Genomic DNA, 15,896 nt, shown 5'->3' with positions numbered 1-15,896 from the left:
TCTTAAGTTTTTTTTTCTGCTACGCTAAGGTGTACTTACTACTAGATTAGCATGAAGATATTTGTGTGCCATTTGGGTAAATTCATTAAACATTGATGCGAATACAGGTTCGGGCACCCTAAAATGCGCAAGCAATGGTTCCTATGGTGAACCTTTTTTAGTGTTTATTTCGAAATGAATTATTTTGGAAGTTTTTATTTTTGCTGGTACAAGTAAATTCATCATTCGCATAATTGAAACCATAATTGGCACAAACTTTGTACCAACGCCCAAACCTCGCAAGTTCTTCGTTCGGCTAAGTCTTTCGGGTGTCTTCGCCTAACCACCCCAGTTAATAATTAGAAACGGGTTCCGACAATCGGCAGCCAAAGTTTTTCCCCCGCCTCTTTCAAAAAATAAAGAAAAAACAACAGACATTTCAGCACAGCAGCGGCAAGTGCTGTTTAGTTTCCCCACAACCCGTAAGGACCGGGACGTCACTGATTCCGAGGCGTAACCAGGAAAACGCGACTACGCGCGGTGAAAATAACCAAACCAAACCAGCAGCAATGCTTGAACGGGTCGATGTAAAGAAAGACTACAGGGTGAATTGATTGATGGTTGTTACGAGTTAGATGCACGTTTAAAGACCAGTGATTTCACAGCTAGCGCACGAACCGGCCACGGCTACGGTGTTGCAGACGTTGCTGGAAGCGGAACATCAGGAGGATACCGAGCAAAGCAGTTCTTCCAGTGGGAATTCGTCACCATCGAAGAAGGGAACCGTCAAACGTGGACCGCCAGCCAGAAACGGTCAAAACGGGAACACCGCGCAAAATATGGAGGAGCTAAAGGATGCCAGTATCCATCACACGGCACTGAAACTGACCGAGGACATCAAAGCCATGAAGATCTACGGTAGTCTGTACAAAACGGTTCAGGTAGGTTTCCGACCATGGAGATGATCTTTAAATAACTCTTCTGATTGCTTCAAAAGGCACATTTTCCGTCTATCTTATCTGCTTTTCCCTCTTTTATCCCTAACCTTGTACATTTAGCACAAAAGCCTCTAGTAGAGTATAATCGATAATTTTTATTGTAGGACAATAGACAAAGATCTGCAGCAGAAGAACTTGTGATAACCAAACTTCGCCGTTCTTATAGAAACGGAGCAACAAACACGCCCACTCACCAATCGTTGGGGGTGTGCATGCTCAGTCGCAATCACGTTCAATAGTGCATCTCGTGCGGTGGTGTAATGAGTTTTCACTGTCTCTTACGCGATTTAATTGATCTCAATTCGGGAGTTGCATTGCAATTCGAGCATTTTTTTACAACATTTAATATGTGGTAAATACTTCGGATTAATTTTTCTTCGCTCATTCCCAACACCTGTCGTTTTATGCTACTCATTGCGATTTTTTAAGAACGATTTAAAAAAAATAAATCTTTGAAAATTTATAACATTAAGGAGATTCTCCCCTTATTTAACACACATTCACAAACAAAATCCTTCGGGGTTTAGAATTTTTTTTAACATTTGCAAACAAAATACACGAGAAGATTTTTAAATTTTCACTATAAATTGTTCCAAAAACTTACAAAACTCGAAAATTTTTTAAAAATGTACTATAAAAATGAAAATCAAATGTAATGTTATGATTCTGCCTTGGTACGTTGCGTACTTAAAAATGATCTAATTTTCAAAGATGTAGCGCCGATATGGTCTAGCGGATAGGCTGGCGCGAGTCTGGTTTTGGTATGCCAGGCGTACTAGGTTCGATTCCCGGTATCGGCAAGAAAACTTTTGGGTTCGAATCCCATAAGTTTCCGACAGGTAAGATGAATATTTAATCATCTGCTAGTCAGGTATATACACGGATGCCGGAATACCACCTGTAAATAAACTAGCCCGCCTGATTGACTCGTTCTTCCAAACCTACATAAACACAGTTACATTCACTCCATAACAGTTCATACGAAGCCATGGGGTCCGGGAATGGTGTTGCATTGGAGATTTGTCGAACTTAATAATCTAATGAACACATACTTAGGCAGAAACTGCGATGAATCCGTGCATCCATGGTGAATATATTAGAAATATTTTTAGAAGAATCTAAGGAGTATAAAGCACTAGCTGATTTTACCCGGCCTTGCTCGGGTTCACATAAAATATAAATCGAAATGAGTCGTTTGACTTTTTGAAATTTTAGAAGCTTTTTGTACATCATTATAACAAATTGGACCATGTTTGGCCATGTGAGCTTTGTAATTTTTGTTAGTCTTCTTAAAGTTTTAATTAGGATTATTATCAAAGTTTATCGTTTTCATATTATTGAATAACTAATAGTTTTTAGGTTTGCTAATAGAAATTTGAAATAATTTCCGTTGAATGCTTATCCATTCTATCACGAAAAATATTTCAATCTAAAGTTGCCAGATTGCCCGGATTTATCCGGATTTGCTAGAACATTTGAATAAAAATTTGAGGTAAGTCCGGTCTGGCCCGGTTTCCCGGAATTTGTTGCAAAAAGCCCAGGTTTTGCCCGAATTTATTCACATCATTTTTAAAACGTAACATAAACTGAGATTTTATAATTATTATAATTTTTCATTTTTACGTTCAAAAAGAAGTTTTAAATGGCAAGTTTTAGCTTGATATACAATTTAAAATCTGCTGATGTGGTTTGTTGAAAAGAAATATTGCAAATATATTTTTCGTTAATTTTACTGAATAATTCCGTGGTTTTGACCAAGTTTGCCCGGATATTGCCAGGATATCGGATTGAATATTTTGAAATCAAATGCTGGGTTTTTTTGATTAAATTGGCTGGATTTGTCCGGTCCCGATACGGCAATTCAGGCAACCTATTTTACCATTTTTTAGGAAGCTTGAATTGAATTATCATTTTTTTTTATCAAATGAAAACATTTTTTTTATCATTTCCATGGGTTATCTAGTTTAGGATTGGTCGATCTTGGATCGATCCTTGGAAGATCGATCTTTTCAACTCCGATTTTCGATTTTTTGGATCGATTCTTCGACCAGGAAAAAATCGATTAGATCGGTTTGTTTTCGATTCGATCTTTCGATCTTTTTTTCTCATTTAGGGAAAATAAGGGCAAAGTGGCCATCTCAATGAGGAAGCTTATTTAACCATAGAAAACAGCTATAATATGTGAGTTACATCATTGTTCCATGTTCAGACACTTAAAAATTCAATTTCCTAACTGTATGAAACTTGAAAAAAGTAGATATAAACGTTTAAAAAATCACTTTAAATTTTTGTACCGAAATCTGAAAATCAGTCACTGTAGAGGCAGTATAAGCACCATCACGTTGAGCGACTTCTAGCAGCGAATTTAGTTTGATGAAGTCAACTGAATTATAGAGCTACAGCTTGACCAGTTTACATCTGACGAATGTGCCTATTGGTAGGGTGTCGGAGAATTAATCAGAAGACTCAAGTTCGATTCCTTGTCTAGCCCTTTTTTTTTCATTTAGCATTCATGATCAGTTTAAAAATAATTTTAGAAATTTTTAATTAATTTCTGTACAATTTTCAAATTAATCCTTGTGAATTGGGTACAAGAAGGTGTTTGTGATTAATAAAGATAAAAAAAAATTGCCTGAAATCGCTTATTTTAAATAAACAGCGATTTTCCAAAAAATACATTATTTTTAAATAAATAAATTTGATTTAATTTTTTTTTCTGCATATTTCATTCGATATCTTTCTTATACATAAAAAAATCTTAATAAAATTACCTTGAAATAATTACTTTTAAACTCTAAAATATTTCACTACATTGCTAAAAAATATCGAAGCGTTTCCGAGATATTTGGATATTGATTAGTGTAGTTTCAAAACACTCACTCCGGTTACCCTTTCATAAAAGCGCTTGAAATTTTGTTATTACTTTGTAGAAGGATTATACAAATTTGAAATTTTGTGTCTTTATTATCTCTTGTTACAAATGAAAAGATCGATTAATCGGAAATCGATCTTCAAGCTCCGATTTTTTAGATGGATCGATCCCAGAACCGTTCATCTGGATCGATCTTGAAGATCGATCTTTTCCCGAAGATCGAACAATCCTAATCTAGTTATCTATCCCATGTATTAAGCTTGTAAACAAATGTTAACGATCTCTTTTCAAGATCTCCCTGTAGAATGGAATACCCATTTAAGTTTTATTTTGTACTTAGAAATTTCTAAATAGATTATCGCTGAAACCTCTGCATGTTTTCAATGTGCTTTTTAAGTTTTCTTATAATTAGATGGTACAATTAAACACATCGATGATCAATAATAATTTAAAATTTAAAAATTTACAAATGAAATTGAATTGTACAAAACTAAAAACTACAGATTAAATTACTAAAAGTTTAGTGCGTTGGATTTGATTTTAATTTTTTGCATAAAATGAACGTTCAATTTTCTAATTCATATTGTAAATTAAATTTCTACACGGCAATCAAAGTGTTGAGATCGCAGCCTTGAACTTACAACCCTTAGTTTTATTAATTGTTTCCCTAAGAGGAGTTTCGGAAGTATGAAAATGGATGGTTCCTAAAAGCTGGAACATTAGTTTTCAGTCCAAATAGTTAATCAACTGAAGAAGTCAATTCATAATGAACATGAATTAATGTATCCATACTTTACACACTGCATATTCCAGTAGATTCTCAACCACTGTTTCTTGTCAATGTATTTCTAACAGGCGAGTAGTTTTTTTTTATCCTAAATGAAGGCTCATTATTGCATTCGAATACCTCGCACCTGTACCACGTGCTTTGAACAGTAGAAGGAAAAAAACACCCGCCAAAGTTTCTCCATTCAAATTTTTTATGCTCAGCAAGCTTTGATTTGCTTTCCAGTACACGTGAACTTTGGATGGTAATTTCTAATGCCCGGCCCATGGTGATGGTGAAAACAATCCCGCCAAAGGAAACGATAATCGGTTGATGAATGGGTGCCATGAATTTTGGTCCGTGAGAATAAAATCGTAAGTTGTATGGGAGGGTCCCTTTTCTTAGATGGGAGGGGCTCAAAACTATTACCTCGACCTTTCTCATGTCCTTTTACATCACTGTACCAAATTTCAAGCTGATCGGTTAAGCGGTGTGGATTTGTATAAGGTGCATATATATATACAAACATATATAGCCCAACTCATCTTTATATATTAGATGATTATTCATAGTAGAATATTCAAACCAAATTAGTGGCTATAACTAAATGTTTGTTACAACACCAGATTTCATGTTTCGGGGTAACTTTGATCGCTATGGTTTTAACATATCTCAACATCTTCAGAATTATTGGTTTGATGCCAATTAGCGCTGAAGGCCAAAAACATAAATAACAATAATTTTTTTGTTTGGATTCAATTGAATTTTTAAACATTATCTTTCAAAAACAAATATACTTAAAAGATGGACAATGTTGCTGCATACATTTAGGGGCAAAAATAATAAACATTTCTCAATATTTTTTGGCCTCAAAAACAAATGAAATTTTACCTTAATGCAATTTTCTAGGTCCTCCCACTGTTCCTATGTTTTTTTTATTCAAACTTAACCATTTGATAGGTTTTTTAGTCATTTCTTCTCTACAGGTTTTCTCATAGAAAATTTCCGTTTTTTTAATATACAAAATTTGTCATAGAATGACCATAAAAATAACTCTAATACTATACTTATAAAAAAGAAAAAAAGTTAAACTTTCATATAAAACAACCCATTTGCTTCTAAATGCTAGCATTTTATCAGGTGAGGTGTTTGTTTGTGAGTCTTCGAAAAAACAGATATTTTAAAACTTTAAAATTAGATTTAAGTCATATAAAAAATCGCCAACTACAAATCAAATTTAGCCTATTTGAAACTCAATTTATAGGATTTCAAACGTAGAAAACAGTTTTTGAATATTTTAACTTCAGACTTAATTAATGATGATTATCTGCAAAGATTTCATGTTGATCAAAGATACCCTGGTAATCAAAGTTCCCCCAGTTAACGGTATAACGGTTCATTTTCAAGATCTTGGTAATTATTGGTATTTTAAACATTAAAGATAAGTTTAGATGATAACGAGGGAGTTACATGATTGTACAAATTTGAATATTCTCAGAGAAGTGGGTGGATTTTGTGAGTCGTAGTATCACACTGGGTATCTGTAATTTATTAACTGTAGAATGCCACATGACAAATGATTGATTCAAAAGTCCTGTCTAACACACCATTTTCAAATTTTTCGTAAGCATGGTTTAAAAACCTATAACGACTTGTGTAGGATGTTTTTTTTTATTATTTTTTAGGAAATGTGATAAAAACCTTATAACAGAATCATTCAAGTTAGTCTGAGTGTTCAACGATTTGAGTGTTATGAAACAACCAATTCAATGGAATATGTTTAAAATTTTGCTATATTCTGGCGAAAATGTACAGTGAAAGTCTGGAAAAACTTTTGAAAAAAATTTTGACCGGGAAAACCGGGAATTTCAAAATGAAAAAGTTGTGGCCACCCTGATAGCTCGAAATCAAGGTATGCAAATAGAACCAGAACAAGCAATATTTCTATGATGGTTTTAGACCCCTTCCTACTTCAAAAAGCAAGATACAAAGGAGGAGGGTAAGTCCCAATATGATTTTTTTTTCTTTCGCGTAATTCGAATACTAATTGACCCAAATCTAACTTCGAAAGGTTTTTGGAACCAAAAAATGGTTGTATGATAATGTGAGAGGAAGGGGGGCTCTCATACATTTTTTTTTTGCATAACGCGAGAATTAACACATTGAATCAAATTTGACATCGGAGGGTGTTTGAGACCCCTTTCTGAGTAAGGTATGGAGAGGTGCCGTTTTGGGGGGATTCCTTTCAATCATTTGCATAAATTGAAGACTTATTAAACAAATGGAACTGTTGTAATCTTTATTCTCCAGATAAACTAAATGAAACACTTCTTGAAATTTAACTTGAAGGACTTGATTTTATTAATTACAGACTGACCATTTTGACAGACTAACCAAAGTTCTTCTATCGAGACTTCCCCGATTACTTAGATCACTATCGAGAATTGGAAACTACCACATCTCCCTTTGTTTTAACAAAAATTAAAATATATCTAAAACTATGAGTTGAGGACAAAGTCTTGGTGCCAGTGGAATGGATAAACCGATCTTGATGTCCTTTGCTAATCTGATGTCCTTTGCTAATCTGATGGCCTTTGCTGCTCTGATGGCATTTGGTGATCCTGCGAGACCACATGTTCAACAGGTTCAACCTGGATAATCTGCCACCTTTTGACGAATTGCAGAGTTCCGTAAAAACGTATTCCTATATTCATCTTGAATCTCAACTTGGTTCCGATCTTAGAAAAACTTTTACGAATTACTGCACACAGTTGTTACGACTCCATTTTCTGGCCACCGATAAGAATTTGTGTCGAATAAAAATGTTTCAATCCTCATTTCTGATTTCAAGCTGGTTCTCTCTCTTTGGTTTGCAGTTTGTTTCATGTGAACAAATTTCGATCATCTTCCATTATTCATTGATCTTTGATTCCGGATTTTTTTGTACGCCGTTCATCCTCACATTCTTACCCGCGATGCTTTTTCAAAGGATTTCCATTAAAAACTTCTGGGTCTGTAACATAGGGAAGAAGGTGTGCGAGTAGTCAAGTTAAAAGTGACATTATACTCCATAAGATACTCAGGAAATATGTACGTTCTTTCTACCACTGAGCATATACGGATTAACTTCAAGAAATTCAAAACTAAGCATTATTGATGAACTCAATAGGAAATTTCTTCGAGATTGCATCTTTGGGTTATATGGTTATCAGCACACTCCGATTTGTCACAACGTGTCTTCCGAAGGCCGACGATTTTGGTTGCCCAGCATATGTAATACGAACGTTCAGTTTTCGATCTTGACACCACCCTAGAATGCATAAGGTTAAACGTCTTCGGGGAACCTGGAATTGACGAAGATGCTTAAACTGGATATTATAGTCACTGTGTTTGGAAAAGTAGTTTCTTGTAAATTGTGTATCACTGCCACTATCAACAATATCGCGGTTATTACAGCACTCATTCCATGTTTTGTCGTGATTTCTAACGTTCTCTAAGGAGCAAGCCCTTATAACGCCAAAACCGTCTCTTAGCATGCAGAAGTTGTTGATTGATTTTATTTTTTTTTAATTTGCCTGTTTTCAAAGTACATTCCTACTCGAACCTCCTTAAAAATTCTCAATGATCTTGATACTTTTATTACCCATACTTTAAGTTTCTTTTTCCGCTTCCTTTGAAACCTTTTTTAACGTCTCTTTTGAGACTGCTCTGAGCTCTGCTTCGAGGCAAAGGTCTCCTTTGAGACTTTATGAGGCTCTCCTTTGAGGCTAAAGTCTCCTTTGAGACTATATTAAGCTCTCTTTTGAGGCTAAGGTCTCCTTTGAGACTATATTAAGCTCTCCTTTGAGGCTAAAGTCTCCTTTGAAACTATATTAAGCTCTCCTTTGAGGCTAAGGTCTCTTTTGAGACTATATTAAGCTCTCCTTTGAGGCTAAAGTCTCCTTTAAGACTATTTTAAGCTCTCCTTTGAGGCTAAAGTCTCCTCTGAGACTATATTAAGCTCTCCTTTGAGGCTAAGGTCTCCTTTGACACTATATTAAGCTCTCCTTTGAGGCTAAGGTCTCCTTTGAGACTATATTAAGCTCTCCTTTGAGGCTAAAGTCTCCTTTAAGACTATTTTAAGCTCTCCTTTGAGGCTAAAAGATTATCCAGGTTGAACCTGTTGAACATGTGGTCTCGCAGGATCAGCAAATGCCATCAGAGCAGCAAAGGCCATCAGATTAGCAAAGGACATCAAGATCGGTTTATCCATTCCACTGGCACCAAGACTTTGTCCTCAACTCATAGTTTTAGATATATTTTAATTTTTGTTAAAACAAAGGGAGATGTGGTAGTTTCCAATTCTCGATAGTGATCTAAGTAATCGGGGAAGTCTCGGTAGAAGAACTTTGGTTAGTCTGTCAAAATGGTCAGTCTGTAATTAATAAAATCAAGTCCTTCAAGTTAAATTTCAAGAAGTGTTTCATTTAGTTTATCTGGAGAATAAAGATTACAACATTATCCCATCCTCGTCGCCAATGTTGTAATCTTTTGACAACTGAAGAGTGAATTCTAAAATCAAAATAGGAGCAACATTCTACACACACACACTTTCAAAATGAGGGGTGTTCAGGTTTTTTAAATGCAGAATTGCAAGAAATACGTCAAGTCGGGTTCGGCATTCGTGGCGTGTGGACGTGTTTGAGATTCTGTCTGGCTCCCTCGTAGTGTAGTCACTTGTGTGGGTTGGTTTTTTCACTCGTTCCGGTCGATCCAGTGGGATTTTCATTCGGGTGGTCGGAGTAACATTTGTTCTGTCGAGGTTGGTCGATTTAATGAAGTTTTTCCGGAACGTTATCCGAATCATTTAGGTTTTTGTGCGTTTGTTGCGTCGTGAATTCGGTATGCTTCTGCTTGGCAAAAAATGAGTGGTGAAAATTTGAAAGAACAAGTGTTGTAATTGAAAAGACCAAATTATTGTGCTTCCTTGATAAAGCAATTGTTATGTTAGGAAAGTGAGATCGTGAATCATAATATTTGTTTGAAGCGATACGGTGTTTCGAACGAAGGACTGTGTCAGATCATTTTTAATACCGAAGTCGCTGCCGTCAGTATATGTAGTAAGGTAGCTTTATTTTCTCGTTTGCATCGTGGTGCTTCCGTGGGAGGATTTGGATTTTTCCATGATGAATCCATGATTCGCGAGTGAACTACCATATTTAACTATAAATCAAACGAAGCACAATCGAATTTCATCCAGCCGACACATTTTATTGGCGTGCGCGATGCGTCTACAATCAGGTTGCCTTGACAACCGCCAGCGTGGGGTGGATTTTGACGTCGCGTTTTAAAATGCAGCAGCGCTTGCTTCGATTGATTCGATATGATTTTGAAATATTAATTGGAGATGGTGGTGAATCTCAACCAGTTGGAAGAAAACGAAGAAGGCAAATAATTTAGGAAGAAAAGAACTGAATGCGCTATGAGGAAATGTGTTTCTGTGATTTGCTGCTTTGGTGAAGAAGTTTGCCTAGCACAAAATGAAGGGTTTTGAAAATGAACATGAGTGTGTGTTAGAATTAGACTGAACTTGAACATTAAATATTGAAGAAAGTTTTTTTGAAAAACTTTTATAAAATGTTAAGTTTACATACAATAAGAACGGGAATGTAGTTGTCTATAAACGGAGTGGTATATGAATACTGGTATTCAAATGGTACTTCTTATCTAAATGAAATTTGAGGTTAAAACTACGGTAAGATGTATGCTGTATAAATGTAAAAGTTAAAAGGTAAGTTTCTGTTTTATAAAAAGGTAAGATTGCAAAATAGAATTTTTGTCTGTTTCATTTTAAATGATAATATTAGAACAACCAATCACTTGCCAACTGGGCAGGTATCTAAACGTATGCGTAATACCTGTCATAGATCAATAACATCAAAAAATGTTATTAATTTTAAAACGGTTGCGTAAGTGATTGACTTGTTCATCCAAATAATACATACATTTACACATACTACATTCATACCATAACAGTTCATACGAAGCCATGGTGTCGGGTATGCGGTGATTTGCATTGAAGATTTGCCGAACTAATAATCTAAAGGATGCAAGTTAGCGCATGCGTTGGCGAAACTGCGGTGAATCCGTGCACCCATGGTGGATAACCTACATACATACATACATACAGAATTGCAAGAAATACGTCAAGTTGATATTGATCAAATTTTGATCGTATCACCCTTTATATAGGCGAGCTGTAAGCTGTAACATGCGAATTTTGTTGTACTTTCCATTACATTCTGACCATTTTGCCTTTAGCGCAACTAAACACAATTGACATAGAACGATCCATTTATATTTATTTCTTAATCGGGTTTGGCGTTTCCATTTTGCTGTAAAATGTTACTTTCAAACAAGTTCTGTAAGTATACGACTCATCAGTTTGCTTAAACTGGCGCTGTAAATATGTTCTGGCGATGCTGTAGATTGAGATTCTTTTTTCCTCTGCTGGATTCAAGTATATATAGGTAAAGTAGTTAGAAACAAGTGCCGCATATTTTAACATAGTTGGTCATGATCGTGGGATATTAAGCGTCCGTTGAAACAATTTCAGAAGTTGGCATGCTCACCAGAAGTAGACAAGGATGATATGAAGCATACCTTGGAGGAGGCGATCAAAGCCAACGGTCTTGAAACGGAAATTCGCAACATAATATTCCACTTGATCAGAAATACCGTCAAGTCGGATACCAAATCGCCGATAGCTCCGAGTGATCCGCTGTATTACCTTCGACGTGCTGGCGTCCAGTGGGAGCGCCGAGTTCGAAAATCGCTCAATTCCATGTGCTGCGAAGCCAAGACGCAGCTATTGGGACAGTCACGCGTCGCAACCGATCGGGAAGAAATCCTTTCCAAGTGGGACGAATTGAGTAACTATCAAATAGATTTGACCAACTACCGACCAGTGTATGCGCCGAAAGATCTTCTGGATGTGCTTCTTTCCCTGAAAGGCCCCGTCAAACAGGATGAAACAGAGTACAGAAAATATTTACGCTATTCTTCGCAGCAGGTTGCCAGCAAACTTCAACTAATCCAATCGTTTTTCAGTTTTCTTCCCAAGTGGGAATTTTCACATATTTCTCTTCCGGTCAAGAACCTGTTCGAGCTGCGGGTGCACTTTTCCGAGCTGCTGAGAAACGATAACAGTGGCGGGATATCGGAATGGGCCGTCACGTGCCAGAAGATCCTCAAAACACGCCACGCTCCCCTGTGTCAGCAAGCCCTGAAGAAGGCAATCACCCCACCTCCGCTGCGAGGCGCACTCTGGGCCTATGTCCTTGGCAGCCAGGTGGAAGCGCATGTAAGCTTTGGTGTTGTTGATCATTAGGATCAAGGTGGGTAGCCATTGATTTCTTTCTGCTAACAAGTTTGGTTCCTTTCCGTAGCACAACGAACATTGGGAGAAACTGAAACACTCGGTGCTTACCACGGAATCTATAGTTGATAAGTTAGTATTCAAGGATGTTCAGCTAACTGCCACCAACGACGATCGCTATTTCGTGTTTGAAGACGTCCTCTACCAGGTACTGTAGATATTTGAGAAAGCTGGAGTCTTTCAACGCCTTCAGTTGTTGATTCTTCCCAGATTATGCTGTGCTTCAGTCGGGACACGGAAATCAGTCAGATGATACAATCAGAATTCAGTAACTCTGCTAAACTGAAACAATACGAAGGCCCAGCCTGCGGATTCGTTCCGTTCCATGGAATTTGCATGTTGGCAGCACCCTTTTGCTATCTGTACGACAACCCTGTTTCGCTGTACTTCACATTCCGGGCATTTTATGTGAGGTATTGTCACAGATTGACAACCATCAACACCCATCCCCAAGGAATCGTTAGTCTATGTTTGCTATTTGAAAAATTGCTTCAAACGCACGAACCTCAGCTGTGGTCACACTTTCGAGAGCTTCAGATACAACCGTAAGAGTAAACTTGACACAATGATGACGAATACAATTAAAACCCAAATTTCAACTATTTGCCCTCAGAATCCGCGTAGTTTTCAAATGGTTGATGCGTGCCTTCAGTGGCCATTTGCCTCCGGAGCAGCTGCTGGTCCTCTGGGATTTGATTCTCGGTTACGACAGCTTGGAGATTTTGTCCCTCTTCGCTCTGATCATTCTGAGCTTCCGGCGCGAGAGTCTTATGCAGGTGGCCACCCTGGAAAACATCGAAGCCATCTTGTCCGATTTGTCGTCGGTCAAGGTGCTGCCCTTGATACAGCTGACGCTTTCGCGAGACTGAGTGTTGCGAAATTTGTTCATGCTGGAAAACGATTAGCCGCGATTTGGTGGAACATTGTCATATCGGAGATTACCCAACCGTAGCAGGCATTCTGTTTCCGTATAGTTGGCAATGGCATCTTATCGTTGAATCAGTTTTCACCATGATCAAACTTCGTAACACTCATTGAATTTATAGAAGAAAAAAATGGAAAAATAGAATGCAATTTTGATGTTGTGATGTTAGTATAATCTGAAATGTTAGTTTTATGTGTTCTTTTTTATTAAATTGGAAAGGTGCAAGTTTGTAGTTCACATAATAGCTAGGTTCGGACAAATGTTACTTATTGAGCTCAAGCACAAAAGTGTCAAGAGCAAATGGTGGAGTGTCATTTGCAGGCGACTTAAAGATCTATTTTCAGTTTGAAAATGTCTTACCAATTCTGATTTATATGCACACAAGTAACGAAAAAACACTGTTCAAAATTCTTTCCATGTTTCTATGCTAGAGAGTTTATTTTTAAAATACACTTTAAAGATTTATATAGCAATTCTTCTTGAAGACCCTTATTCAGCAGGAATGGAACTTGTGAGGATTGATATGAAGCTCAGTTGGCTAAAGGTTGCTGATAGGAATGATAAACACGCGTTGGTAATTATTTTATCTATAAAAATGTATGTGATAGGACACCGTAACAGTTCTACTTAAAAATATAAAAAGAGGCGCCTCAGATGTCAGGCAGGGATGAATCCGGGATAAATCATTCCAGAGGATGAAAAAAAATATCAGAGGTTAGGGAAGAATGCCGCAAAGTGGTATACTCCCGGAAAAGTTCAACTGTCAGAGGAGCGCAAATAACAAAATGCTTATTTCAAGAAAACTTGAGGCTGGTTTTTTAAGTTAAGTCCAATTTTGATTGGGTGACCCCTCAGAGGTTTAAAACGGAAAATTTTGGAAGAAAAATCATAGTTTTGGTGTTATTTATAGTACGACAAATAATTAATTTTTGTGAAAAAATTCACTTCACCCTTCACAACGTCGCTCGCATCCCTTGACACCATACAGTAAACCTGCATCTCTCGGGCACCCAAATCACTTAAACTAGGCTTGCCAGATACTTTCAGAAAAAAGCGGGACATTTCACGAAGAAAAAGCGGGACACAGCCGAAAAAAGCGGGACATTTTAAAAATGCTTAATTTTGTAGCAAAACTTCTAAGTATACCATCAGCCAAAGTTGTTCATAAAAAGTACACAAAAGTTCACACTGTTATTTTCCACGGTTCTCGCGAATTAACCCTCATCCGCATTAGATTTCATTACCCTAATCAGCACTTGTGGTGTCAATTTGACACCACAAGCTCAAATCGTTATAACTTTTGGCGTGTTAGACCGATTTAAACAAAACTTACATCAACAGAAACCTTGTAATGTCAGTAAAATATGTTTAGAACATTATATATAGCTAAAGTTACTAGTTTTCTCGTTATTCAGCATGAAAGAAAAAAAATCTGAAAAAACATGCCTCACGAAAACTGCTGTACTTCATATTTTACACGTCCAAAAAAATATTTGTCTTATGCATATGAAAGCTGAAGTTAATGTCTACATCATGAAGATAAGAAATATTTTTTTAATTTTTTTTTAATGAAATGGTCACAAAAAGTTCAAAAAAGTGGTCTAAAAAACCTACTTTTCATTCGATTGCTAGTAAATACTGTTTGAGCGATGGTAGAGTTTTGAAAAAAATATGACTACAAAATGTATTAAAATTCCAACATTTTGCTGTCTTTAGATTTTTGATGCAACAAAAATTGAATTTACTGGAATTTTTCAAAGTTCACTACTTTGCGCAATTTTTTTACAAATTGAAATTTCATCTGTTTTTGTGGTCCACCGTCAGGTTGTACCCGGATTATCAGTGCTTTTACTTTGTTTGGATTAACCAAGAGTATATTCATTGGAAAGCACATTTAATCTCCATTCTAGTGAGGTGCAACAATTCACGCTGTGAGATTTCACAAAAATATGAAAATTATAAACATAAAATCATTCCTGAATTTCTAGAACTACAAGCACCTCGTCCAGCAAAATGTGTTTGTTTGCTCTCCGAGTAGGTACGGTGGGTGGTGATTTGGGCAGAGAGCGAAGCCGACAGACGAAATAATGATGCGTGTCGTACGTTTCTTGGTTGGAAATTTTCTATTGACAGTAGTTCACGTTTGCTTGTCACGACACGCATCATTATTTCGTCTGTCGGCTTCGCTCTCTGCCCGAATCACCACCCACCGTACCTACTCGGAGAGCAAACAAACACATTTTGCTGGACGAGGTGCTTGTAGTTCTAGAAATTCAGGAATGATTTTATGTTTATAATTTTCATATTTTTGTGAAAACTCACAGCGTGAATTGTAGCACCTCACTAGAATGGAGATTAAATGTGCTTTCCAATGAATATACTCTTGGTTGGTCCGAACAAAGTAAAAGCACTGATAATCCGGGTACAACCTGACGGTGGACCACAAAAACAGATGAAATTTCAATTTGTAAAAAAATCGCGCAAAGTAGTGAACTTTGAAAAATTCCAGTAAACTCAATTTTTGTTGCATCAAAAATCTAAAGACAGCAAAATGTTGGAATTTTAATACATTTTGTAGTCATATTTTTTTCAAAACTCTATCATCGCTCAAACAGTATTTACTAGCAATCGAATGAAAAGTAGGTTTTTTAGACCACTTTTTTGAACTTTTTGTGACCATTTCATTAAAAAAAATTTAAAAAAATATTTCTTGTCTTCATGATGTAGGCATTAATTTCAGCTTTCATATGCATATGGCAAATATTTTTTTGGACGTGTAAAATATGAAGTACAGCAGTTTTCGTGAGGCATGTTTTTTCAGATTTTTTTTCTTTCATGCTGAATAACGAGAAAACTTGTAACTTTAGCTGTATATAATGTTCTAAACATATTTTACTGACATTACAAGGTTTCTATTGATATAAGTTTTATATGAAGTT

General features: G+C 36.5%; 1 protein-coding gene across 2 annotated transcripts; it reads left to right on the top strand.

Annotated features, from left to right (window-relative positions):
• Positions 1-218: 218 nt before the first annotated feature.
• On the top strand, positions 219-14,320 carry LOC129748934 (TBC1 domain family member 19-like). 2 transcript variants are annotated; one of them, XM_055743742.1, is made up of 7 exons: positions 219-584; positions 645-920; positions 11,211-11,632; positions 11,705-11,957; positions 12,043-12,180; positions 12,243-12,577; positions 12,646-14,320. In XM_055743742.1, exons 1-7 carry the CDS (start codon positions 549-551, stop codon positions 12,899-12,901), a joined length of 1,716 nt encoding a protein of 571 aa, XP_055599717.1. In that variant the 5' UTR covers positions 219-548; the 3' UTR covers positions 12,902-14,320. The 2 variants fall into 2 exon arrangements, with proteins under 2 accessions (XP_055599717.1, XP_055599716.1); XM_055743741.1 differs by having other exon boundaries at positions 11,211-11,957.
• The last annotated feature ends 1,576 nt before the right edge of the window (positions 14,321-15,896 follow it).

The sequence above is a fragment of the Uranotaenia lowii genome, chromosome 2, assembly GCF_029784155.1.
Source record: "Uranotaenia lowii strain MFRU-FL chromosome 2, ASM2978415v1, whole genome shotgun sequence".
Taxonomy (NCBI): domain Eukaryota; kingdom Metazoa; phylum Arthropoda; class Insecta; order Diptera; family Culicidae; genus Uranotaenia; species Uranotaenia lowii.
The sequence above is the reverse complement of the archived record's forward strand: the minus strand, read 5'-3'. Positions and strand labels throughout refer to the sequence as shown.